Genomic DNA, 25,239 nt, shown 5'->3' with positions numbered 1-25,239 from the left:
TCAAGTGCTGCTGCCTTAATGGTTCAATTCAAGTGTTCAGCCTAAGTTTCTTTGATTCAGACCCTGGCGCCAGCAGCAGGGGGTGTGGGGCGAGGGTGGGGGTGGCAAAACCAGAAAAACCAGGTCTAACCCTCAAGGTGATTGGAGCCCTTTGAGGGGAAGTTTCTCCCCCTGGGGCAGTAAAATCAGATGGAGCCCCTCTGACCCACCTGTGTCCCCCTGTCCCCACGTTCCCTCATCCCCTGTCCCACTGACCCCCATGTCCCCTCGTTCCCTCACCCCCTGTCCCTCACTTTTCAGAGTGAGCAGGTGTCCTGCCTGGCTCTACCTGCAGGTCGGCAGCTCCAGCCCACCTGGCGTGTTCGCTTCTCTCCCCACAGGTACCTAAAGTTTTAAATTCCTGCCAAACTCCAGCTCTCTCTCATATATCAAACAAATTAACAACACACAACAACCAGAACTCCTCCCTCGCTTCGCAGTGATGCTGCGTCTCAAACACACGGAGCCGTTGGCTCCAGGGCCAGCCCAACTCACACAGCGTTAGCTACGACCAGTCCAATTGGATCCACAATTTCTGATGTCCTGGAACCAAACCACACACGGTGCCGGGCACATACAGCACGTAGAACACAAGGAGAGCTACCCCCAGCCCCAGACGCCTTACGAGGTCTTGCGGAGCTATAGGAACCGCCCCCGCTCACCTCACTACGTGTCCCGTTGGGCCCAACAATTCCATGGCCGAGCAATCTAGCTCCTCGTCATCCCGTCTGGCGTCCCACGCATGACCTAGACTCATCCTCTCTTTCCAACTCCCAGGGGCGAGCAATCCAGCTCCTCATCTTCGCGTGTCCCATACACGACTTACAGACTCACCCCCTACCTCCCTGCAGGTATCCGTACCCCAAGTCACATACCTTGTCCTCTCTCCCCGCAGCGATCGCGTGGGGATGGGAGATTCTCCGGAGAAATAGTCCGGCAGCACCGACAATGTCCCACTCCCCACTGGCCCTGCAGCCGGATAGAGAGCGTGTCCCACCTGGGTCACCACATTGCTTTGTGGAATCAAACTCTCCAACTCCATTAAGGGTTATAAAGCAGGAATGTGTTTATTCACCAGTGGCTGCGAGGGGGTAAACCTCTCAACTCGCACCCCGTATGGTCTAACAAGCAGATAGAGTGTAAAGACCTCCCTAGCCATAAACGTCTATTACATATTCCTCACTTTCCCCAGTTCTTACTATAATTCGCTTCCAGAAGCTTCTCCCACACTGGCGCAGGCGCGGTGTCTCCTGGTGCTCGCGGTCTGGGGGCTCAGGGCTGAAGTCGCCTTCATCTCCCTCACGAATCATCCCTGAACTCAACCTGCGGCAGGCGCAGTCTCACCCTGGTCGAGCTCCAGAACCGCAGAGCAGGATGCAGTCGGCTTTCTGCTCTTGACCATATTCCAGTTTCCCTGATCAGCGACTGTCTGCGAATGATCTTCTCCCTTATCAACATCCAGCGTCTTCAAAGCCTTTACTAGCAGACAGCCTGCACTTCAGTGACCTAAACCTTCTGAGTTTTTCTAAGTTCTCTCCTATATCCCATGCCCACTCAACACTCCCCAGAGTGGATGCGCTGGTGTCTGACCAGGTGTTGCTTCACAATAAAGCTCTTGCCACACTCCCTGCAGCTGAACGGCCGCTCCCCAGTGTGGATGCGCTGGTGGGTGATGAGGCTGCTCTTCCTGCTGAAGCTCTTGCTGCAGTCGGTGCAGGTGAAGGGGCGCTCACCTGTGTGGATGCGCTGGTGTGCGACCAGGTGTTGCTTCAAGCTAAAGCTCTTGCCACACTCCCTGCAGGTGAACGGCCGCTCCCCAGTGTGGATGCGCTGGTGCTTGTTCAGGTCACTCTTCTGTGTGAAGCTCTTACCGCAGTCGGTGCAGGTGAAGGGACACTCACCTGTGTGGACGCGCTGGTGTCTGACCAGGTATTGCTTCACGCTAAAGCTCTTGCCACACTCCCTGCAGGTGAACGGCCGCTCCCCAGTGTGGATGCGCTGGTGCTTGTTCAGGACACTCTTCTGTGTGAAGCTCTTGCCGCAGTCAGTGCAGGTGAAGGGACACTCACCTGTGTGGATGTGCTGGTGGGTGACCAGGTGTTGCTTCAAGCTAAAGCTCTTGCCACACTCCCTACAGCTGAACGGCCGCTCCCCAGTGTGGATGTGCTGGTGGGTGATCAGGTTGTTCTTCTTACAGAAGCTCTTGCCACACTCCCTGCAGGTGAACGGCCGCTCCCCACTGTGGATGCGCTGGTGGGTGATCAGGTTGCTCTTCCATCTGAAGCTCTTGCTGCAGTCGGTGCAGGTGAAGGGGCGCTGGCTGGTGTGTATAAGCTGGTGGCTGATCAGGTGGCCCTTCCGGCGGAAGCTCTTTCCGCACTCGGTGCAGGTGAAGGGGCCGCTGGGGATCTGCTTGTGTGTGGCCAGTGCACTCTGGCCCCTCAAGCTCTCATTGCGCTCACGGCACGTGACGAGGGTCTTCTCCAGTGGCTGGGGGGCCAGGCCAAGGTGAGGCTGAGGGTGCCCTTCTGGGCCCCCCTGGCTCCCGCTTGGCTCACTGGTGGATGAGCCCCTCAAACTCCTGCTGGTGTCACCCCCCACTGTCCCCGTGGATCCCAGGGACTCGTCTGGCACAGGGCTCCGGTGCCTCCACTGCTCCCGAGGTGGGTCTGGCACACACGGCGTCTCTCCTCGCTCCAGCCTGCAGATGATCTCGGGCTTGATGGTGACCAAGCCTGCGTGGGGACAGAGAGAAGCACCGTCTGCTGAACTGCTGGGAGGGCAGAGCCGGCCCCAGCACCCCCAGCCCCCACACCTCAGCCCTGAATCCCCCACCCCCACCAGCCCGAGGCCCCCCATCCCCAGCATCCCTTTCCCCAGCTCCCCCATCATCTCACCCGTCGAGGCGAGCATCTCGTAGGTGTCCAGCATCACCTCCCGGTAGAGCTGCCGCTGCCAGCCCGCCAGCTCTGCCCACTCCTCGGGGGAGAAGGAGATGGCCAAAACGCCGCTGGTGTCACCCCCCACTGTCCCTGTGGATCCCAGGGACTCGTCTGGCACAGGGCTCCGGTGCCTCCACCGCTCCCGAGGTGGGTCTGGCACACACGGCGTCTCTCCTCGCTCCAGCCTGCAGATGATCTCGGGCTTGATGGTGACCAAGCCTGCGTGGGGACAGAGAGAAGCTCCGTCTGCTGAACTGCTGGGAGGGCAGAGCCGGCCCCAGCACCCCCAGCCCCAACACCTGAGCCCTGAAACCCCCACCCCCATCAGCCCTGGGCCCTCCAGCCCCAGCACCACCATCCCCCCCACTGCCAGCTCCCCCAACACCCCCAGCTCCCCCAACACCTCTAGCCCCACCAGTCCCAGGCCCTCGAGCCCCAGCGCCCCCCAGCCCCAACCCCCCCAGCCCCACAGCCTCTCACCCGTCGAGGCGAGCATCTCGTAGGTGTCCAGCATCACCTCCCGGTAGAGCTGCCGCTGCCAGCCCGCCAGCTCTGCCCACTCCTCGGGGGAGAAGGAGATGGCCAAAACGCCGCTGGTGTCACCCCCCACTGTCCCCATGGATCCCAGGGACTCGTCAGGCACAGGGCTCCGGTGCCTCCACCGCTCCCGAGGTGGGTCTGGCACACACGGCGTCTCTCCTCGCTCCAGCCTGCAGATGATCTCGGGCTTGATGGTGACCAAGCCTGCGTGGGGACAGAGAGAAGCTCCGTCTGCTGAACTGCTGGGAGGGCAGAGCCGGCCCCAGCACCCCCAGCCCCAACACCCGCAGCCACCTGAGCCCCAGCCCCTCAGCCCCAAAACCCCCAGACCCATCAGCCCCAGGCCCTGCAGCCCCAACACCCCCAGCCCCCCCAGCCCCAGATCTCCAGCCCCCCCAGCCCAACACTCCCAGCCCCAAGATGCCCAACCCCAGCACCTCCAGCCCCCCCCCTCCCCAGCCCCCCCCTCCCCAGCCCCTCAGGCCCCACCAGCCAGAGGCCCCGCAGGCCCCGCCATCCTCAGCCCCGGGGTCCCCGCTCCCTGCCGAGGCCCGGCAGGGCCCTTCTCCCGGCCCGGGGGCTGCGGGGCCTGGGGGCTGCGAGGCCGAGCCTCCAGTGCTCTGGGGCCCGAGACGGAGGTTTGTAAATGGTGGGTGGAACCCCCGCTGTGAGGTGTTGGGAACAACACTAACGACTAAGATGCCGAGAACGACCTGCGGGCCTCGCAGGGAGCGGGGACCCCGGGGCTGAGGATGGCGGGGCCTGCGGGGCCTCTGGCTGGTGGGGCCTGAGGGGCTGGGAATGGGGGCCTGGAGCTGCTGGGGTTGGGCACCTTGGGGCTGGGAGTGTTGGGCTGGGGGGCTGGAGATCTGGGGCTGGGGGGGCTGGGGTGTTGGGGCTGCAGGGCCTGGGGCTGATGGGTCTGGGGGTTTTGGGGCTGAGGGGCTGGGGCTCAGGTGGCTGCGGGTGTTGGGGCTGGGGCTGGGGGTGCTGGGGCCGGCTCTGCCCTCCCAGCAGTTCAGCAGACGGAGCTTCTCTCTGTCCCCACGCAGGCTTGGTCACCATCAAGCCCAAGATCATCTGCAGGCTGGAGCGAGGAGAGACGCCGTGTGTGCCAGACCCACCTCGGGAGCGGTGGAGGCACCGGAGCCAAGAAAAACAAGGAAGGGACAATTGCATTTGGAAAATTAAAAGTGTAACGTGCTGGCAGAAGTCTGGATTTAGATCCACATAACTCTGCGTCCTGTGAGAGTTCCCAAAACATGAGTAAGAACATCTGCTGGTGATCTTCTGTGAGAAATCCTCAAAATGCTTTAAGTAAAGCCGGTTGAGGAGCATATTGGCAAGGAGCAGGTACTCTGATCACACCCTGCAGAGGGGAGGAGAAAAACCATAAAGGAATGCCTCTCAAGTCATTTAAATAAGCACGAATTCACTGTAACAGAGACAGGCCTGGAATTAAACCGTTCGGATACAGCTAAAATTTATATTCCCTGCAGTTTCGGCAGATTTGTGAAAACAACATTACATACACCAAACACAGTAAAAAACCACGCTACACAGGATAGATGGAAACATTTCCCAGTTCCCTCCCCAGCCCGCCCCTCCGTTTTTTTTTTAGTTTTTTAAAAGTGGGTTCACATTAGATGCTGGATCTCTCAGGAAGGGTGAGATGGAATAGGCATTTTCAGTGGAGCCTGCGAGGCCAAGGGTGTCGAGGCCAAGGGTGTCAAGGCTGGGGGTGTTGGGACAGTTAGACCCACTCGGCCTTGCAGGTTCCCCTGAAAACACCCATCCCATCCCATCCCATCCCATCCCATCCCATCCCATCCCATCCCATCCCATCCCATCCCATCCCATCCCATCCTCTTCTTTTCCTGGTGTCAGGAGGATGACAGCAGAGAACCCTGCTGCCCTTGGCTTCTCTTGGAGCCTCCCCTCTTGGCTTCTGGGAAGATAAACCCCAGCCCAGCCAGACCCCGGCCCTTCCCCACCCGTGCCCACATCCCACCCTCTCCCCTCCATCCCCACCGCTTTTCCCGGCTGGGACATCAACCCAGAGACGTCCACTCGGATCTCCTGACCAGAGCCCGGGGCCATCACCTTTCACTCCAGAGAAGGAGACCCCGCTCCTGCCATCACCCTTCGGCACCAACCGGCGGCTCCACTGGTGTTTCTTCAGCCTGTAGGTCTGGTTGCACTCACCACACTCCTAGGGCTTCTTGCTAGTGTGGGTGCGCTGGTGGGTGAGCAGGGATCGCTTCCATCTGAACCGGAGGTCGCAGAGGCCGCAGGCAAAGGGGCGCTCCCCAGTGTGGATGCGCCGGTGCCTGCTCAGGTAGCTCTTGTGGCTGAAGCTCTTGCTGCACTCGGAGCAGGCGAAGGGGCGCTCCCCGCTGTGGCTGCGCTGGTGAACGGTCAGGGCGCGCTTCCAGCTGAAGCTCTTGGCGCAGTCGGTGCAGGAGAAGGGGCGCTCCCCGCTGTGGATCTGCTGGTGCCTGATCAGGGCTCCCTTCTCTCGGAAGCTCTTGGCGCAGTGGTCGCAGGCGAAGGGGCGCTCCCCGCTGTGCACGTGCTGGTGCCTGAGGAGGTTGCCCTTGTGGCTGAAGCTCCTTCTGCACTCGGCGCAGGCGAAGGCGGCGGCACGGCTGGGGATGCGCTGGTGCCTGCTCAGAGAGCTCCTCTGGGTGAAGCTGTGGCCGCGGCTGGTGCAGGCGAAGGCAGGTTCCGCAGCGCGGACGCGCTGGTGAGTGACCAGGTGCCGCTTCTGGCTGAAGCGCTGGTGGCAGAGGCTGCAGGCGAAGGGGCGCTCGCCGCTGCGCACAGGCTGGTGCTTGCTCAGGCTGCTCTTCTGGCTGAAGCTCTTGCCGCAGTCGGTGCAGGAGAAGGGTCGCTCGCCCGGGTGGCTCCGCTCGTGGATGCTCAGCACACTCTGGCTCCTGAAGCTCTTCTTGCACTCGGGGCATGTTGTGGGGCTCTTCTCCAGCGGCTGCGGAGCCGGCGCAGGGTGCAAGTGAGGAGCCTCCTGGCTCCCCCTCAGCTCGCTAGGGGATGAGCCCCCCGAGCTCATGGAGCCCCCCACTCCCTCCGTGGATCCCCGGGACCTGCCTGGCACAGGGCTCCGGTGCCTCCGCTGCTCCCGAGGTGGCTCTGGCTCGCACGGCGTCTCTCCTCGCTCCAGCTTGCAGATGATCTCGGGCTTGACAGGGTCCCAGCCTGCGTGGGACACAGAGAGGAGCTCCCTCTGCCCTGATTCCCAAAATGCCAGCGAGTAGACTCTCCCCAAGACTCGCTTTGGTGCTTTCGAGAGCAAACCCTCCCCGCTTCCACGCAGCTGGAATCTGGAGCTCTGCAGCCAGCTCTCCGCTGACCTTGGGCTGGAGATAGGGGAACGCGGCAAACCGAGACGATTCCCGACGAGGAGACATCTGCTCAGCACAGATCGTACCGAACACAAGACGCCGTTATCATCTCCAAAGAATGCAGGGAGTCTGGAAAAACGCTCTCCGAAAAGAAAACAAGCTATGAGGGGAACATTGTGCCTAACAGTCAAAAAATACAATTCCTTAGATGAAATTCAGCTCTACAGATACAAGAACCACTTAGAAGCAATTGTCTTTAGAAAGAGAATGTCCCTCGGAGAGCGTGTTTTCTCTCTCTGAGAGCAGGTTTTCTTTCAGACGCTTTCTTTCCCAGACATTTTTCATTCTCGGGAGATGGTAACACCTTGTGTTCAGTACGATCTGCGCTGAGCAGACGTCTCCTCTTCTCTGATCACCTCCGCTCGGGGTTTTCTGCTTATCAGAGGCAAGTGGAGACAGAGCTGGAGCCAGCTCCAAAGGAGCAAGAGTTTTGGCTGTTGCAAAGTGTCGTAATAACAGTGATATTAGAGCCTGGAAAGCAAGAGAAGATGCATAAGATATCTGGGAAATTTTAGGCATAGGCATGTTATAAAGACACTCTGGAAACTAAAATTCCGAGAGTCTTTTATCGTGGAAATGAACAAACCAGACGAAGAAATACCCTTTTAAGGAGCTACAAACTGTTTCATCACTGGCCATACCCACAACATGATGGTCTTTGGAAACTTCCGAGGGAGCTGCGGTTCCGTGAGATAGCAGTGAAAGAAAAGAGGGAGCCTCAAGGTTTAAATTTGTTGTTCTTCACTTACAATCTGTTTCTGGAATAAACCCGTAGGAGTCAAGTAGCTGCCTCTCAGAACACCTCCAGTAGCCACAAATCCTGGCAGCCCCCCTATGGGAAAAGAAGATAAATCACTATTAGCTTCCTCGGGGAGCAGAGAGACCACACAGGGAACCGGCTTCTTCTCCCTGAAACGTGGATCATCGGACTGCATGTGGGAAGCGACGCTGATAAGGATCGAGGATCCGGAGAACACGCACACAGATTGAAGTTTAAGGAAGTTCAGACAATCGACTCCATGGCCAGTTCCTGCCCCGTTCCTGGCTGCCCTGGTCCAGGAGAGACCCTCACCCAGCAAACACGGCAGGGTTCAAGGGGCACAAGGGGGATCAAGGCAAACAGCGTGGCCAGCAGGGCCAGGGAGGTTCTTCTCCCTCTGGACTCAGCCCTGGGGAGGCCGCTCCTCGAATCCTGGGGTCAGTTCTGGGTCCCTCACTCCAAGAAAGACCTTGAGGGGCTGGAGAACGTCTGGAGAAGGGAACGGAGCTGGGGAAGGGGCTGGAGAGCAAGGGTTAGGAGGAGCGGCTGAGAGAGCTGGGGGGGTTCAGCCTGGAGAAGAGGAGGCTGAGGGGAGACCTCATGGCTCTCTGCAACTCCCTGAGAGGAGGTTGTGGAGAGGAGGGAGCTGGGCTCTTCTCCCAAGGGACAGGGGACAGGACGAGAGGGAATGGCCTCAAGCTCCACCAGGGGTTGAGTCCCCTTCCCTGGAGGGGCTTAAGGGACAGGTGGATGAGGTGCTGAGGGACACGGGTCAGTGATTGATGGGGATGGTTGGACTCCATGATCCAGCGGGTCTTTTCCAACCTGGTGATTCTGTGATTCATCCCTGAGAAGACCCCGCACAGGCACAAACAGGAAGACTCTGCTCAAACTCATTATAATAAGAATAAGAAAGGTTATGAATATGTACAGGCGTTTAGGGAATATGTAACAGTTCACTGCATAAAGCCGAGACAAGTTGCCACGATGGGCACACACGTTGTTTTGGAGAAATAATTCTCCCGTGCGTCTCAGCACTGAATAAACCCACCTACTTTATAACTTTATAGAGTCTTGATTCCACGTGTCAAGGGGGAGAAACTTCCCTTCCCCTCAAAGGACTCCGATCACCTTGAGGGTTAGACCTGGTTTTTCTGGCTTTGCCACCCCCACCCTCGCCCCACACCCCCTGCTGCTGGCGCCGGGGTCTGAATCAAAGAAACTTAGGCTGAACACTGGAATTGAACCATTAAGGCAGCAGCACTTCATTCAGCGCTGGAGAAGACTCGGGGTTTGTCCTCACAGAGCTTCTGCTGAGCAGTGATTTCACACAGAATTTATACACAGAATTAGGAAAAAAATATTTCCTAATCTAATTCCCATCTCCAGCTTGCAGATGACCTCGGGCTTGACGGTGACCAGGCCTGTGTGGGGCACGGAGAGAAGCACCGTCTGCTGAACCGCTGGGATGGCAGCGCCGGCCCCAGCCCCCCAGTTCCAGCCCCCCCAGCCCCAAAACCCCCATCCCCATCAGCCCTGGGCCCTCCAAGTCCCAACACCCCCATCCCCAGTCCCCCCCTCACCTTTAAACTTTATCAACTGGTAGGATGCGACTGGTACGAAGTAAGAAAAGTCACACCCGACAATCTCAACAAAATTACAAATGCAAGAATTAGACTGATTCTTGCTCTCTCTGATTTTCTGATCTATTACCATAGAAATAGTTCTTAAACATACACAACCCAGGCCAATATATACGAGTACGGACTTGTGATTAGTGTCCGGATGGATCTCAAAGTGACAGCTGGGTCGCTGAACCCCAAACCGGTGGATTCTCTCCTGGATTAATGTTCTGGTTACTCCTCAAGCCTCGGCTGCTCTGGCAGGGAAACCCTCTGGCCAACCTGGAAAGGTAGCGGTTAATACTCACAAATATCAATCCCTCCCCTTCTCTTGGAAGATCTAAAATAATCAATTTGCCATTGTAGTCCTGGCCCGTTGCCTTTCCCGATTCGGCCCATTTCCAGCGTGGGGATTAGTCTGGAGGCAAAGATCATGCTGCCGAGTAATTAGTCTCACACTAATTTATACATTTCTAGCTTTAATTTCTCTAATTATGCATTTCCACAGGGCCCCTGTTCCCCAGTGCCTTTTTCTAGGACGAATAGAGAGCGTGTCCCACCTGGGTCGCCACATTGCTTTGTGGAATCAAACTCTCCAACTCCATTAAGGGTTATAAAGCAGGAATGTGTTTATTCACCAGTGGCTGCGAGGGGGTAAACCTCTCAACTCGCACCCCGTATGGTCTAACAAGCAGATAGAGTGTAAAGACCTCCCTAGCCATAAACGTCTATTACATATTCCTCACTTTCCCCAGTTCTTACTATAATTCGCTTCCAGAAGCTTCTCCCACACTGGCGCAGGCGCGGTGTCTCCTGGTGCTCGCGGTCTGGGGGCTCAGGGCTGAAGTCGCCTTCATCTCCCTCACGAATCATCCCTGAACTCAACCTGCGGCAGGCGCAGTCTCACCCTGGTCGAGCTCCAGAACCGCAGAGCAGGATGCAGTCGGCTTTCTGCTCTTGACCATATTCCAGTTTCCCTGATCAGCGACTGTCTGCGAATGATCTTCTCCCTTATCAACATCCAGCGTCTTCAAAGCCTTTACTAGCAGACAGCCTGCACTTCAGTGACCTAAACCTTCTGAGTTTTTCTAAGTTCTCTCCTATATCCCATGCCCACTCAACACTCCCCAGAGTGGATGTGCTGGTGTCTGACCAGGTGTTGCTTCAGGCTGAAGCTCTTGCCACACTCCCTGCAGGTGAACGGCCGCTCCCCAGTGTGGATGCGCTGGTGGGTGATGAGGCTGCTCTTCCTGCTGAAGCTCTTGCTGCAGTCGGTGCAGGTGAAGGGGCGCTCACCTGTGTGAATGCGCTGGTGTGCGACCAGGCGTTCCTTCACGCTAAAGCTCTTGCCACACTCCCTGCAGGTGAACGGCCGCTCCCCAGTGTGGATGCGCTGGTGCTTGTTCAGGTCACTCTTCTGTGTGAAGCTCTTGCTGCAGTTGGTGCAGGTGAAGGGGCGCTCACCTGTGTGGATGCGCTGGTGTGCGACCAGGTGTTCCTTCAGGCTAAAGCTCTTGCCACACTCCCTGCAGGTGAACGGCCGCTCCGCACTGTGGATGTGCTGGTGCTTGATCAGGTTGCTCTTCCTGCTGAAGCTCTTGCTGCAGTCGGTGCAGGTGAAGGGGCGCTCACCTGTGTGGATGTGCTGGTGTCTGACCAGGTGTTGCTTCAAGCTAAAGCTCTTGCCACACTCCCTGCAGGTGAACGGCCGCTCCCCAGAGTGAATGCGCTGGTGGGTGATCAGGTCACTCTTCTGTGTGAAGCTCTTGCTGCAGTCAGTGCAGGTGAAGGGGCGCTCACCTGTGTGGATGCGCTGGTGGGTGATCAGATTGCTCTTCTGGCTGAAGCTCTTGCCGCAGTCAGTGCAGGCAAAGGGGCGCTCGCCCGTGTGGATGTGCTGGTGTCTGATCAGGTCACCCTTCCGTCTGAAGCTCTTGCTGCACTCGGTGCAGGCAAAGGGGCGATCGCCCGTGTGGATGCGTTGGTGCGCGACCAGTTCAATCTTCTGTCTGAAGCTCTTGCTGCAGTCGGTGCAGGTGAAGGGTCGCTGGCTGGTGTGTATAAGCTGGTGGCTGATCAGGCTGCTCTTCTGGCGGAAGCTCTTTCCGCACTCGGTGCAGGTGAAGGGGCCGCTGGGGATCTGCTTGTGTGTGGCCAGTGCACTCTGGCCCCTCAAGCTCTCATTGCGCTCACGGCACGTGACGAGGGTCTTCTCCAGCGGCTGGGGGGCCAGGCCAAGGTGAGGCTGAGGGTGCCCTTCTGGGCCCCCCTGGCTCCCGCTTGGCTCACTGGTGGATGAACCCCTCAAACTCCTGCTGGTGTCACCCCCCACTGTCCCCGTGGATCCCAGGGACTCGTCTGGCACAGGGCTCCGGTGCCTCCACTGCTCCCGAGGTGGGTCTGGCACACACGGCGTCTCTCCTCGCTCCAGCCTGCAGATGATCTCGGGCTTGATGGTGACCAAGCCTGCGTGGGGACAGAGAGAAGCTCCGTCTGCTGAACTGCTGGGAGGGCAGAGCCGGCACCAGCACCCCCAGCCCCAACACCTCAGCCCCAAAACCCCCACCCCCATCAGCCCTGGGCCCTCCAGCCCCAGCACCACCATCCCCCCCACTGCCAGCTCCCCCAACACCCCCAGCTCCCCCAACACCTCTAGCCCCACCAGTCCCAGGCCCTCGAGCCCCAGCGCCCCCCAGCCCCAACCCCCCCAGCCCCACAGCCTCTCACCTGTCGAGGCGAGCATCTCGTAGGTGTCCAGCATCACCTCCCGGTAGAGCTGCCGCTGCCAGCCCGCCAGCTCTGCCCACTCCTCGGGGGAGAAGGAGATGGCCAAAACGCCGCTGGTGTCACCCCCCACTGTCCCCATGGATCCCAGGGACTCGTCTGGCACAGGGCTCCGGTGCCTCCACCGCTCCCGAGGTGGGTCTGGCACACACGGCGTCTCTCCTCGCTCCAGCCTGCAGATGATCTCGGGCTTGATGGTGACCAAGCCTGCGTGGGGACAGAGAGAAGCACCATGTAAGGGTCCAGAATTTAAAGGATGAGAAGGGCACGGCAAGCGGGTACAGAAACAAGGTCCAAAATTTATTTTCTTGCACAATTGGTTAAAAAACCAGACTGGCCGGCCAGGGCCGCCCCACACTGGAGAGCGTCCCCGGTTGTATCCGTGAGGTTACATTTATACTAAAGGCGGTAACGCCTTTAGTATAAAATACAAAATTTTTAGTTGCAAGCTCATTGGTTACTCTAGGGGTATATTTAATATCTACAGGTCATGTTACATGCTGATAGGTTCTACGCTGTCTCTACCTGACCGTTTGCATATGTTGCAATTTCTTATCTGTACATTGTTTTCGTTCCAGGACGTCGTCTCATGTTCTGAGATGCGTGCCTTACACAAACAGTTTCTAGTACCCCCATTTGTCTCTATTTGTCTCCTCGTTATTTTTTAAGTAGCTTAGCCCAGCCTTTCTCAGGTCTTGTCATGACGGCCTCCACACACCGTCTGCTGAACTGCTGGGATGGCAGCGCCGGCCCCAGCACCCCCAGTTCCAGCAGCCCCAGCCCAAACACCCCCAGCCCCCCCAGTTCCAGCAGCCCCAGCCCAAATACCCCCAGCACCCCCAGTTCCAGCAGCCCCAGCCCAAACACCCCCAGCCCCCCCAGTTCCTGCAGCCCCAGCCCAAACACCCCCAGCCCCCCCAGTTCCAGCAGCCCCAGCCCAAACACCCCCAGCCCAAACACCCTCAGCCCCCCCAGCCCCAACCCCTCAGGCCCAAAACCCCCAGCCCCATCAGCCCTGGGCCCTGCAGCCCCAGCACCATCAGCCCCCCCAGCCCCAGCCCCCCCAGCCCCAGCATCCCCAACACCCCCAGCCCCAAGATGCCAAACCCCAACACCTCCAGCCCCCCCAGCCCAAACATCTCAGCCCCAACACCTCAGGCCTGACTTCCCCAGCTCCATCAGGCCTGGGCCCTACAGTCCCAACAGCCCCAGGCCCCCCAGCCCCCCCAGCCTCCTCAGGCCCAGCACCCCCAGTTCCAGAACCCCCAGCCCCAGCCCCTCAGCCCTGAAACCCCCAGCCCCATCAGCTCTGGGCCCAGCCCCCCCTGTTCCAGAACCTCCATCCCCTACACCCCCAGCCCAACCCCCCAGCCCCAACCCCTCAGGCCCCCCCAGGCCCAGCAGCCCTGGGCCCAGCACCCCCGGCCCCCCCAGCCCCAGCCCCCCCAGCCCCCCCTCCACCCCGAGCCCCAACCCCTCAGGCCCCCTCAGTCCCCCCAGCCCCAACCCCTCAGGCCCCCCCAGCCCCCCCTCCACCCCCAGCCCCAACCCCTCAGGCCCCCCCGGCCCCCCCGGCCCCCCAGCCCGTCGCTGACCGAGGCCGGCGAGCAGCCCGTAGGCGTCCAGCGTCCCGTCCCGGTGGAGCCGCCGCCGCCCCCGCCGCCCAGTCCCGATCGCCGCCTCCTCGACCGGCGCCGCCCTCCGCAGCGGCAGCGCGGCCGGAGCCTCGCCCCCCGCCGCCCCCCGTGCCCGCAGCTCCCCCCGCGGGGCCCCGGGAGCCGCTTCCGCCGCCGAGGCCGGGGGTCCCCGAGCTGCCGAGCGGCGGAGGCTCCGGCCTCGCAGCCCCCAGGCCCCGCAGCCCCCGGGCCGGGAGAAGGGCCCTGCCGGGCCTCGCAGGGAGCGGGGACCCCGGGGCTGAGGATGGCGGGGCCTGCGGGGCCTCTGGCTGGTGGGGCCTGAGGGGCTGGGGAGGGGGGGGCTGGGGGGGCTGGGGAGGGGGGGGCTGGGGGGGCTGGGAATGGGGGCCTGGAGGTGCTGGGGTTGGGCATCTTGGGGCTGGGAGTGTTGGGCTGGGGGGGCTGGAGATCTGGGGCTGAGGGGGCTGAGGGTGTTGGGGCTGCAGGGCCTGGGGCTGATGGGGCTGGGGGTTTTGGGGCTGAGGGGCTGGGGCTCAGGTGGCTGCGGGTGTTGGGGCTGGGGGTGCTGGGGCCGGCTCTGCCCTCCCAGCAGTTCAGCAGACGGAGCTTCTCTCTGTCCCCATGCAGGCTTGGTCACCATCAAGCCCGAGATCATCTGCAGGCTGGAGCGAGGAGAGACGCCGTGTGTGCCAGACCCACCTCGGGAGCGGTGGAGGCACCGGAGCCCTGTGCCAGACGAGTCCCTGGGATCCACGGGGACAGTGGGGGGTGACACCAGCAGGAGTTTGAGGGGCTCATCCACCAGTGAGCCAAGCGGGAGCCAGGGGGGCCCAGAAGGGCACCCTCAGCCTCACCTTGGCCTGGCCCCCCAGCCGCTGGAGAAGACCCTCGTCACGTGCCGTGAGCGCAATGAGAGCTTGAGGGGCCAGAGTGCACTGGCCACACACAAGCAGATCCCCAGCGGCCCCTTCACCTGCACCGAGTGCGGAAAGAGCTTCCGCCGGAAGGGCCACCTGATCAGCCACCAGCGTGTCCACACCAGCCAGCGACCCTTCACCTGCACCGAGTGCAGCAAGAGCTTCAGACAGAAGATTGAACTGGTCGCGCACCAACGCATCCACACGGGTGGTCGCCCCTTTGCCTGCACCGAGTGCAGCAAGAGCTTCAGCCAGAAGAGCAACCTGATCACCCACCGGCGCATCCACTCTGGGGAGCGGCCGTTCAGCTGCAGGGAGTGTGGCAAGAGCTTCAGCAGGAAGAAGAACCTCATCACCCACCAGCGCATCCACACTGGGGAGCAGCCGTTCACCTGCAGGGAGTGTGGCAAGAGCTTTACCTTGAAGCAACACCTGGTTGCACACCAGCGCATCCACACAGGTGAGCTCCCCTTCACCTGCACCGACTGCGGCAAGAGCTTCACACAGAAGAGTGACCTGGTCGCACACCAGCGCATCCACTCTGGGGAGTGTTGAGTGGGCACGGGATATAGGAGAGAACTTAGAAAAACTCAGAAGGTTTAGGTCACTGAAGTGCAGGCTGTCTGCTAGTAAAGGCTTTGAAGACGCTGGATGTTGATAAGGGAGAAGATCATTCGCAGACAGTCGCTGATCAGGGAAACTGGAATATGGTCAAGAGCAGAAAGCCGACTGCATCCTGCTCTGCGGTTCTGGAGCTCGACCAGGGTGAGACTGCGCCTGCCGCAGGTTGAGTTCAGGGATGATTCGTGAGGGAGATGAAGGCGACTTCAGCCCTGAGCCCCCAGACCGCGAGCACCAGGAGACACCGCGCCTGCGCCAGTGTGGGAGAAGCTTCTGGAACCGAATTATAGTAAGAACTGGGGAAAGTGAGGAATATGTAATAGACGTTTATGGCTAGGGAGGTCTTTACACTCTATCTGCTTGTTAGACCATACGGGGTGCGAGTTGAGAGGTTTACCCCCTCGCAGCCACTGGTGAATAAACACATTCCTGCTTTATAACCCTTAATGGAGTTGGAGAGTTTGATTCCACAAAGCAATGTGGCGACCCAGGTGGGACACGCTCTCTATCCGGCTGCAGGGCCAGTGGGGAGTGGGACATTGTCGGTGCTGCCGGACTATTTCTCCGGAGAATCTCCCATCCCCACGCGATCGCTGCGGGGAGAGAGGACAAGGTATGTGACTTGGGGTACGGATACCTGCAGGGAGGTAGGGGGTGAGTCTGTAAGTCGTGTATGGGACACGCGAAGACGAGGAGCTGGATTGCTCGCCCCTGGGAGTTGGAAAGAGAGGATGAGTCTAGGTCATGCGTGGGACGCCAGACGGGATGACGAGGAGCTAGATTGCTCGGCCGTGGAATTGTTGGGCCCAACGGGACACGTAGTGAGGTGAGCGGGGGGGGTTCCTATAGCTCCGCAAGACCTCGTAAGGCGTCTGGGGCTGGGGGTAGCTCTCCTTGTGTTCTACGTGCTGTATGTGCCCGGCACCGTGTGTGGTTTGGTTCCAGGACATCGGAAATTGTGGATCCAATTGGACTGGTCGTAGCTAACGCTGTGTGAGTTGGGCTGGCCCTGGAGCCAACGGCTCCGTGTGTTTGAGACGCAGCATCACTGCGAAGCGAGGGAGGAGTTCTGGTTGTTGTGTGTTGTTAATTTGTTTGATGTATGAGAGAGAGCTGGAGTTTGGCAGGAATTTAAAACTTTAGGTACCTGTGGGGAGAGAAGCGAACACGCCAGGTGGGCTGGAGCTGCCGACCTGCAGGTAGAGCCAGGCAGGACACCTGCTCACTCTGAAAAGCAGCCACAGACAAAGCGCTTGAAGCTTCAAATGTTTATAAAACTTACAAATTAGGTTTGAAAATGTCTAGCCTATAGGAAAAGAGGAAAAACCCAAACCCATGGGTGCCCCCCCTTCTGCTCCTTTGCTGAGTCCGCGGGAGTTAAACATCTTATCTCCGAGACGGTGGGTTGAACATTGAGATAGTGAATGAACAATTCTATTCGCATCGGAATAATGAGCAAACCAGCTGTTGTTGGGATTCCTAAACAGGCTTTATTACAAGATGGGAGAAAAGACCCTTAAGATTTTAAGAGTGCCAGCTATTGATTTATCCAGAATTTGTTGCGTGATTATTTCTGCGGCCAGTTTTATTGTGTGTGATTGGGGAACAAGGGAAATAGCAAGGATCAGAAAATTATAGAGAGCAAGAATCAGTCTAATTCTTGCATTTGTAATTTTGTTGAGGTTGTCGGGTGTGACTTTTCTTACTTCGTACCAGCCGCATCCCACCAGTTGATAAAGTCTAATTCACACATTATTGCCTGCACCTATTGGAATGAATCTTATATTGGTGAAACCATTAATGAAACATCAGGATTTGCGGAAAATCTTGGGACGAGGTCCGAGGAAGCGCGAGAAAGACCCTGAAAACTGTCCCCCAGGACGTGGAGGAAATGAAGAGGGTCCTGAGAAGGGTAAGAGAAGATGCGGACTTGGCTCCAGCACCAGCTCAGGGGCCTCTGGGGGGACACCAGGAGGTTCTTCTCCCGCTCGCTGGGCTCCTGGTGGCTCGGAGGGGACGGTTCTGCCTCTGCTGGCCTCCAGGGCCCCACCAGTCCCTCCCAGTGCCGCCCAGTCCATCCTTGGACACTCCCAGTGCCTCCCTCCATCCTTGAGACGCTCCCAGTCCCTCCTCTTTCCCTCCCAGTCCCCCTTGAGACCCTCCCAGTGCCTCCCACTCCCCCTGAGATGCTCCCAGTCCCTCTCCAGTGCCCCCCAGTCTCTCACCAGTCCTTCCCAGTACCCTTTCAGACCATCCCATTCCCTCTTCAGACACTCCCACTCCCTCCAGTCCTTCCCAGTCCCCTACGAGACCTTCCCAGTCCCTCCCAGTCCCCCCTTGAGACCCTCCCAGTGCCTCCCCAGTCCCTCCCAGTTCCCTTTTAGACTCTCCAGTTGCTCCCAGTCCCCCCTGAGACCCTCCCAGTCCCTTCCCAGTCCTTCCCAGTCCCCCTCGAGACACCCCCCACCCCGCCCCAGTTACCCCAGTGTCCGACACAGGGGCTGTTCCCACATGTTTATTGAGACTGGGAGAGGGTTCTGGAGCACTGGGAGCACTGGGAGGGCGGCTGGGCCTGGGGGTGCTGCTCAGCGCCGGGAGAAATCGCCGCCTGCAGGAGGGACCGGGGGGGGGGGTGTTCAGGGGCTGCAGGAGGGAGGGGGGGCTGCAGGGGCTGCAGGGGCTGCAGGTAGGGGCTGCAAGGGCTGCAAGGGCTGCAGGTAGGGGCTGCAGGAGCTGCAGGGGCTGCAAAGGCTGCAGGTAGGGGCTGCAGGGGCTGCAAGGGCTGCAGGTAGGGGCTGCAGGGGCTGCATGCAGTGAGGCAGGGGCTGCAGGAGCTGCAGGGTCTGCATGCAGTGAGGCAGGGGGTGCAGGGGGTGCAGGTAGTGGGGTAGGGGCTACAGGAGCTGCAGGGGCTGCATGCAGTGAGGCAGGGGCTGCAGGAGCTGCAGGGTCTGCATGCAGTGAGGCAGGGGGTGCAGGGGTTGCATGCAGTGTTGTAGGGGCTACAGGAGCTGCAGAGGCTGCATGTAGTGAGGCAGGGGGTGCAGGGGGTGCAGGCAGTGGGGTAGGGGTTGTAGGAGCTGCAGAGGCTGCATGCAGTGAGGCAGGGGGTGCAGGGGGTGCAGGCAGTGGGGTAGGGGCTGTAGGAGCTGCAGGGGCTGCACGCAGTGAGGCAGGGGGTGCAGGCAGTGGGGTGGGGGCTGCAGGAGCTGCAGGGGCTGCATGCAGCGTTGTAGGGGCTACAGGAGCTGCAGGGTCTGCATGCAGTGAGGCAGGGGCTGCAGGGGGTGCAGGCAGTGGTGTAGGGGCTGCAGGGTCTGCATGCAGTGAGGCAGGGGGTGCAGGCAGTGGGGTAGGGGCTGTAGGAGCTGCAGGGGCTGTAGGCAGTGAGGCAGGGGGTGCAGGCAGTGGGGTGGGGGCTGTAGGAGCTGCAGGGGCTGCAGGCAGTGAGGCAGGGGGTGCAGGCAGTGGGGTGGGGGCTGTAGGAGCTGCAGGGGCTGCAGGCAGTGAGGCAGGGGGTGCAGGGGGTGCAGGCAGTGGGGTGGGGGCTGCAGGAGCTGCAGGGGCTGCATGCAGTGAGGCAGGGGCTGCAGGGGGTGCATGCAGTGAGGCAGGGGGTGCAGGCAGTGGGGTGGGGGCTGTAGGAGCTGCAGGGGCTGCGGGCAGCAGCCCAGGCCGTGGGGCAGCAGCAGGAGCTGCAGGCAGGGGTTCATGCCGCTGGCGATGCCGCAGCGGCGCAGGGGCCGGGACGCTGCACGCACTCACCCTGGCAGCTGCTGCACTGGCAGCTGTGGATGACGGGCAGCAGCACGCGCTCGACGCGGCCGTCGGGGCAGGGCAGCTGCAGCTCCCGCACGGGCTGCTCGGGGTCCAGGCGGTAACTGCAGCACTCGCAGACGCTCTGCAGGTACGGCTCCTGCGGGACGCACGCACGCATGGGGCGCAACCCCTGCAGCTGCTGCAACCGCAGCCGCTGCGCTGAGCATGCACGGGAGCTGCAGGGCAGTGACGCCGGCCCCGCGCCTGCACCTGCAGCTACGACTGCTGCACGGTCATAGAATCACAGAGTGACCGGAGACCCACGGGATCATGGAGTCCAACCATCCCCATCACTCACTGACCCGTGTCCCTCAGCTCCTTGGCCACCCAGCCCTTAAACCCCTCCAGGGAAGGGGACTCAACCCCCTCCCTGGGCAGCCTCCAACAGGGACCAATCACCCTTTCCAGGAAAATTTTTTTCCTGATGTCCAGCCTGGTGGAGCTTGAGGCCATTGCCTCTCGTCCTGTCCCCTGGCCCTTGGGAGAAGAGCCCAGCTCCCTCCTCTCCACAACCTCCTCTCAGGGAGTTGCAGAGAGCAATGAGGTCTCCCCTCAGCCTCCTCTTCTCCAGGTGGAACCACCCAAGGTCCCTCAGACTTGTTCTCCAGCCCCTTCCCCAGCTCTTCTCTGCACTCGCTCCAGAGTCTCAACATCCTTCTGGTGGGGAGGGCCCAGCACTGACCCCAGGATTCGAGGTTGGGTCTCACCAGAGGGAGAAGAACCTCCCTGGCCCTGCTGGCCACGCCGGCTCTGCTCCAAGCCAAGATGCCCTTGGCCTTCTTGGCCCCCTGGGCCCCTGCTGGCTCCTGTCCAACCAACCCCCCCAGGTCCTTCTCCTCCAGGCCCTTTCCAGCCAGCCTTCTCCTAGGCTGGAGCTGCCCAGGGTTGTTGGGACCCAAGTGCAGGATCCAGGATTTGGCCTCGTTCACCCTCATCCCGTTGGTCTCCGGCTGCTCAGAGCAGCGACGCAGCCCCTGCTGCCCCTGCCTCCCCCTCTGCCTGCAGCTCCTGCACTGGCAGCAGCACAGGGAGCAAACCCCAAGGCTGCAGCTGCAGCCCCTCTGCCGTTGCGGCTGCAGCATGAGGCGTGCGCTGCAGGGAGCGATGCAGCCCCTGGTGCAGCCGCAGCCCCCGGTGCAGCCGCCGCAGCCCCCGATGCAGCCGCAGCCCCCGATGCAGCCACCACAGCCCCCGATGCAGCCGCAGCCCCCGGTGCAGCCGCAGCCGCAGCCCCCGGTGCAGCCGCAGCCCCCGATGCAGCCGCAGCCCCCGGTGCAGCCGCCGCAGCCCCCGATGCAGCCGCAGCCGCAGCCCCTGATGCAGCCGCAGCCCCTGGTGCAGCCGCAGCCCCTGGTGCAGCCGCAGCCGCAGCTCTGACCTCGGCGCTGACGAGGGTGCGGGAGGCGCAGTGCCCGGCGCAGAAGGCGACCTCGACGCTGCGGGCGCTGCAGCCGCCGCGGGAGATCGTGCGCAGCTCCTGCAGCCGGCGGCACCCGGGGGGGGCTGCGGGGACAACAGGGGCCACCAGTGCCCCCCAGTTCCTCCCAGTGCCTCCCAGAGCCCCCCACTGCTCCCAGTGCTTCCCAATGCTCTCCAGTTCCTCCCAGTGCCTCCACTACCCCTAGTGCCTCCCAGTACTCCCCAGTGTCCCCTCGGTGCCTCCCAGTGCCCCCCAGTGCTTCCCAATGCTCTCCAGTCCCCCCCAGTGCCTCCACTACCCCTTGTGCCTCCCAGTACTCCCCAGTGTCCCCCCAGTGCCTCCCAGTGCCCCTCAGTCACTCCCAGAGCCCCCCAGTGCTTCCCAATGCTCTCCAGTCCCTCCCAGTGCCTCCACTGTCCCTAGTGCCTCCCAGTACTCCCCAGTGCCCCCCTCAGTGCCTCCCAGTGCCCCCCAAGTCCCTCTCAGTGCCCCCAGTGCTCCCAGTGTCAATCAGCATCCCCAGTGCCTCCCAGTGCTCCCCAGTGCCACCAGTACCTCCCAGTGCCCCCAGTGCTACCCTGTGCCCTCCGGTGCCCTCCCAGTTCCCCACAGTACTCCCAGTGCCCCCAGTGCCCTCCCAGTGCCCTCCCAGTTCCCCCCAGTCCCTCCCAGTGCCCCCAGTTCCCCTCACCCAGGCTCGGCTCTCGGCACACGGGGCAGCAGCCGCTCGGGTCCTGCACCTTCACCAGGCCCTGAATGGGGGGGCCCCACAGCTGCCCCATGGCTGCCCCCCCACCCAGGAGAGACCCCCTCGTGTGCCCCACAAGTGCCCCCTCCCCATAGAGACCCCCACAAGTGCCCCACAAGTGCCCCCCCACCCAGGAGAGACCCCCTTGCGTGCCCCACAAGTGCCCCCTCCCCATAGGGGGACCCCAATGTGTGCCCCACAAGTGCCCCCTCCCCATAGAGACCCCATGGCTGCCCCACAAGTGCCCCCCCCACCCAGGAGAGACCCCCACATGTGCCCCACAAGTGCCCCCTCCCCATAGAGACCCCCACAAGTGCCCCCCCACCCAGGAGAGACCCCCACGTGCCCCACAAGTGCCCCCTCCCCATAGGAGACCCCCACAAGTGCCCCCCCCCCAGGAGAGACCCCCACATGTGCCCCACAAGTGCCCCATCCCCATAGAGACCCCACAGCCGCCCCCCCCCCCATAGGAGACCCCCCGCTACCCGGGGGCAGTGCAGGGGGGCGCAGCGGGGGGCGCAGGCCGCGGTCCCATTGCTGCAGCGGCAAAACTCGCAGCCCTCCTGCCACTCGCTGCCAGCCTGGGGGCACCAGTCACACCAGTCACACCAGTCACACCAGTAACACCCCCCCCAGACACCCCTAGTGCGCCCAGTGCCCCGCAGCGCTCCCAGTCACCCCCAGTGCTCCCAGCCCCTCCAGTTCCCCATCCCCCCAGTGACCCCAGTGCTCCCAGTCCCCCCAGTGCCTCCCAGTCACCCCCAGTGCTCCCAGTCCCTCCCAGTCCCTCCAGTGCCCCCCAAGTGCCTCCAGTACCTTCCAGTGTTCCCAGTGCCTCCCACTCACCCCCAAAACCCCCCAAGTGCCTCCAGTTCTCCCCAGTGCTCCCAGTCCCCCCAGTGCCTCAGTCACCCCCAGTGCTCCCAGTCCCTCCCAGTGCCCTCCAAGTGCCTCCAGTGCTCCCCAGTGCTCCCAGTCCCCCATCTCCCCAGTGACCCCAGTGCTCCCAGTCCCCCCAGTGCCCTCAGTGCCTCCCAGCCCCTCCCAGTGCTCCCAGTCCCTCCCAGTGCCCTCAACGCCTCCCAGTCCCTCCAGTCCCCCCATCTCCCCAGTGACCCCAGTGCCTCCCAGTCCCCCCAGTGCCCTCAGTGCCTCCCAGCCCCTCCCAGTGCTTCCAGTCCCTCCCAGTCTCCCCGGTGCCTCCCAGTGCTCCCAGTGCCCCCAGTTCCCTCCATGGCCCCAGTGCCTCCTAGTACTCCCAGTCCCTCCCAGTGCCCCCCAAGTCCCTCCAGTGCTCCCCAGTGCTCCCAGTCCCCCCAGTTCCCCCAACCCCCTGTGACCCCAGTGTTCCCAGTGCCCCCCAAGTGCCTCCAGTCCTCCCTAGTGCCCCCAGTGCCCCCCAGTCACCCCCAGTGCTTCCCAGTGCCTCCCAGTCACCCCCAATGCCCCCCACGTCCCTCCAGTGCTCCCAGTCCCCCCAGTTCCCCCATGACCCCAGTGCCCCCCAGTGCTCCCGGTCCCTCCATTGCCCCCAGTGCCTCCCAGTCCCTCCCAGTGCCCCCTAAGTCCCTCCAGTGCTCCCAGTACCCCAGTTCCCCCACAACCCCAGTGACCCCAGTGCCCCCCAGTGCTCCCAGTCACTCACAGTGCCCCCCAGTGCTCCCAGTCACACTCACAGTGCCCCCCAGTCACCTCCAGTGCTCCCAGTCACTCACAGTGCCCCCCAGTCACCCCCAGTGCTTCCCAGTGCCTCCCAGTGCCCCCCAGTGCTCCCAGTCACACTCACAGTGCCCCCCAGTCACCCCCAGTGCTTCCCAGTGCCTCCCAGTCACCCCCAGTGCCTCCCAGTCACCCCCAGTGCTTCCCAGTGCTCCCGGTCCCCCCATTGCCCCCAGTGCCTCCCAGTCCCTCCCAGTGCCCCCAGTTCCCGGCCGTGGCGCTCACCGGGCGGTGTGTCCCGCGGTGCCAACACTCGCACTGGGCGGCAGGGACGCAGCGGCCGCGGTGGCTGCGGTAGCGCCCGGGCCGGCAGGCGCAGCGAGGGGCCACCGACCCGCTGCAGTTGGCCACCGGCCCCTCCACCTCCCGGCAGCTCCGCTCGCAGCCGCCCGGCGGCACCGCGGCCGCCCACACCTCGCCCTCGGGGCAGGCTGGGGGCACCCCCGCACGGTGGGACGCCACCCCACCTCCAGCTGGCCCAACAGCCCTCCACCCCACCATCCAACCAGCCCTCCACCCCACCATCCAACCATCCCTCCATCCCACCATCCCTCCATCCCTCCATCCCTCCATCCCTCCATCCCTCCATCCAACCATCCCTCCATCCCATCATCCAACCATCATCCAACCTTCCAACTTTCCAACTATCCAACCTTCCAACCATCCCACAACTCAACCATCCAACCTTCCAACTATCCAACCTTCCAACCTTCCAAACATCCCACAACTCAACCATCCAACCTTCCAACTATCCAACCTTCCAACTATCCAACCTTCCAACAATCCAACCTTCCAACAATCCAACCTTCCAACCATCCCACAACTCACCCATCCCGCCTTCCAACCATCCAACCTTCCAACCATCCCACAACTCAACCATCCAACCTTCCAACCATCCCACAACTCAACCATCCAACCTTCCAACCATCCCACAACTCAACCATCCCACCTTCTAACCATCCCACCTTCCAACTATCCAACCTTCCAACCATCCCACAATTCAACCATCCAACCATCCCTCCAACCATCCCACCATCCCTTCACCAACCATCCCACCATCCCTTCATCAAACCATCCCACCACCTAACCATCCCACCACCCAACCATCCCATCATCCCTCTATCCCACCATCCCATCATCAAACTGTCCCATCATCCAACCATCCAACCATCCAACTATCCAACCATCCCATCATCCAAACATCCCACCAACCAACCATCCCATCACCCCTCTACTCAACCACCCCATCTTTCAACTGTCCAACCATCCCTCCATCCAACTGTCCCATCATCCCACCATCCCACCACCCCTCCACCCAACCTTTCCACCACTCAACCATCCCATCATCCAACTGGGATGACTTGGGTGGCTACCAGGGACCCCTTTGGTGGCCGTGCCCCACATTGGGCTTCACAGTTCTGGTGGCCACCAGGGACCTGTCTGGTGGCCACCAGGGACCACCTTGATGGCCATGTCCCATGCTTGGGGTCCACAGTCCTGGTGGCCACCAGGGACCCCTTTGGTGGCCCCCGGGGTCCCTGTGGTGGCCGCTGGGTGTCCATGGGCACTCACGGTGGCAGGGGACGTGGTGGCACTGGACGCCCTCGGGGGTGCAGGTGCTGCGGGGACATGAGGGGCTGAGGTGGCCGCGTGTCCCCGGGTGTCCCCGTGTCCCCATCCCGCACTGACCAGCGCTGGCAGGGGCCCTGGGGCCACCACTCGCCCAGGGCTCGCTCGGTGCCGCCGTGGGGACACGAGGGGGGACACGGCGCGAGGACACAGGACAGAGCCTGGTCCTGAGTCTCGTTGCACGAGGCCTCACCCAGCTGAGACCTGAGGGGACAAGGTGGCACATGGGGCCAGGGACACCAGGGACACCGGTGACACCAGTGTCCCCAGTGACACCAGTGACACCAGTGACACCAGTGCCCCCGGTTCCCCCAGTGTCCCCAGTGCCACCCATGTCCCCAGTGGCATCCATGTCCCCAGTGACACCAGTGCCCCGGTGACCCCCATGTACCCAGTGACACCAGTGTCCCCAGTGTCACCAGAGACACCAGAGACACCTGTGTCCCCTGTGCCACCAGTGTCCCCAGTTTCCCCAGTGCCCCAGTGACACCGATGTCCCCAGTGCCCCAGAGCACCTCAGCGTCCCCAGTGCCATCCATGTCCCCAGTGACACCAGTGACACTTGTGTCCCCTGCATCCCCTGTGCCACCAGTGTCCCCAGTTCCTCCAGTGTCCCCAAT

The 25,239-nt window shown here is 61.6% G+C and overlaps 2 protein-coding genes and 1 pseudogene across 2 annotated transcripts in view; 1 reads left to right on the top strand and 2 right to left on the bottom strand.

Annotated features, from left to right (window-relative positions):
• The window catches only part of LOC138734868 (uncharacterized), a 30,903-nt gene extending 15,182 nt beyond the window's left edge, over nt 1–15,721 (top strand). The window contains exons 11-19 of the mRNA XM_069882688.1: nt 301–380; nt 1,232–1,418; nt 5,944–6,267; nt 6,364–6,534; nt 10,081–10,150; nt 10,522–10,605; nt 10,690–10,721; nt 13,666–14,057; nt 14,374–15,721. Of these exons, the coding sequence (XP_069738789.1) occupies nt 301–380; nt 1,232–1,418; nt 5,944–6,267; nt 6,364–6,534; nt 10,081–10,150; nt 10,522–10,605; nt 10,690–10,721; nt 13,666–14,057; nt 14,374–15,218 (2,185 nt within the window). The 3' untranslated portion in view covers nt 15,219–15,721. The remainder of the gene's footprint in view (nt 1–300; nt 381–1,231; nt 1,419–5,943; nt 6,268–6,363; nt 6,535–10,080; nt 10,151–10,521; nt 10,606–10,689; nt 10,722–13,665; nt 14,058–14,373) is intronic.
• Nucleotides 1,094–13,772, bottom strand: LOC138734867 (zinc finger protein 850-like; annotated as a pseudogene).
• A 2,101-nt stretch (nt 15,722–17,822) lies between the features above and the next one.
• The window catches only part of LOC138734865 (SCO-spondin-like), a 47,236-nt gene continuing 39,819 nt past the window's right edge, over nt 17,823–25,239 (bottom strand). The window contains 8 exon segments of the mRNA XM_069882684.1: nt 17,823–17,892; nt 19,050–19,200; nt 20,482–20,606; nt 21,215–21,275; nt 21,757–21,852; nt 23,216–23,421; nt 24,563–24,609; nt 24,680–24,823. Coding sequence (XP_069738785.1) covers nt 17,870–17,892; nt 19,050–19,200; nt 20,482–20,606; nt 21,215–21,275; nt 21,757–21,852; nt 23,216–23,421; nt 24,563–24,609; nt 24,680–24,823 — 853 coding nt within the window. The 3' untranslated portion in view covers nt 17,823–17,869.

The sequence above is a fragment of the Phaenicophaeus curvirostris genome, unplaced genomic scaffold, assembly GCF_032191515.1.
Source record: "Phaenicophaeus curvirostris isolate KB17595 unplaced genomic scaffold, BPBGC_Pcur_1.0 scaffold_290, whole genome shotgun sequence".
Taxonomy (NCBI): domain Eukaryota; kingdom Metazoa; phylum Chordata; class Aves; order Cuculiformes; family Cuculidae; genus Phaenicophaeus; species Phaenicophaeus curvirostris.
This window is presented reverse-complemented; position numbering and strand designations above follow the sequence as displayed.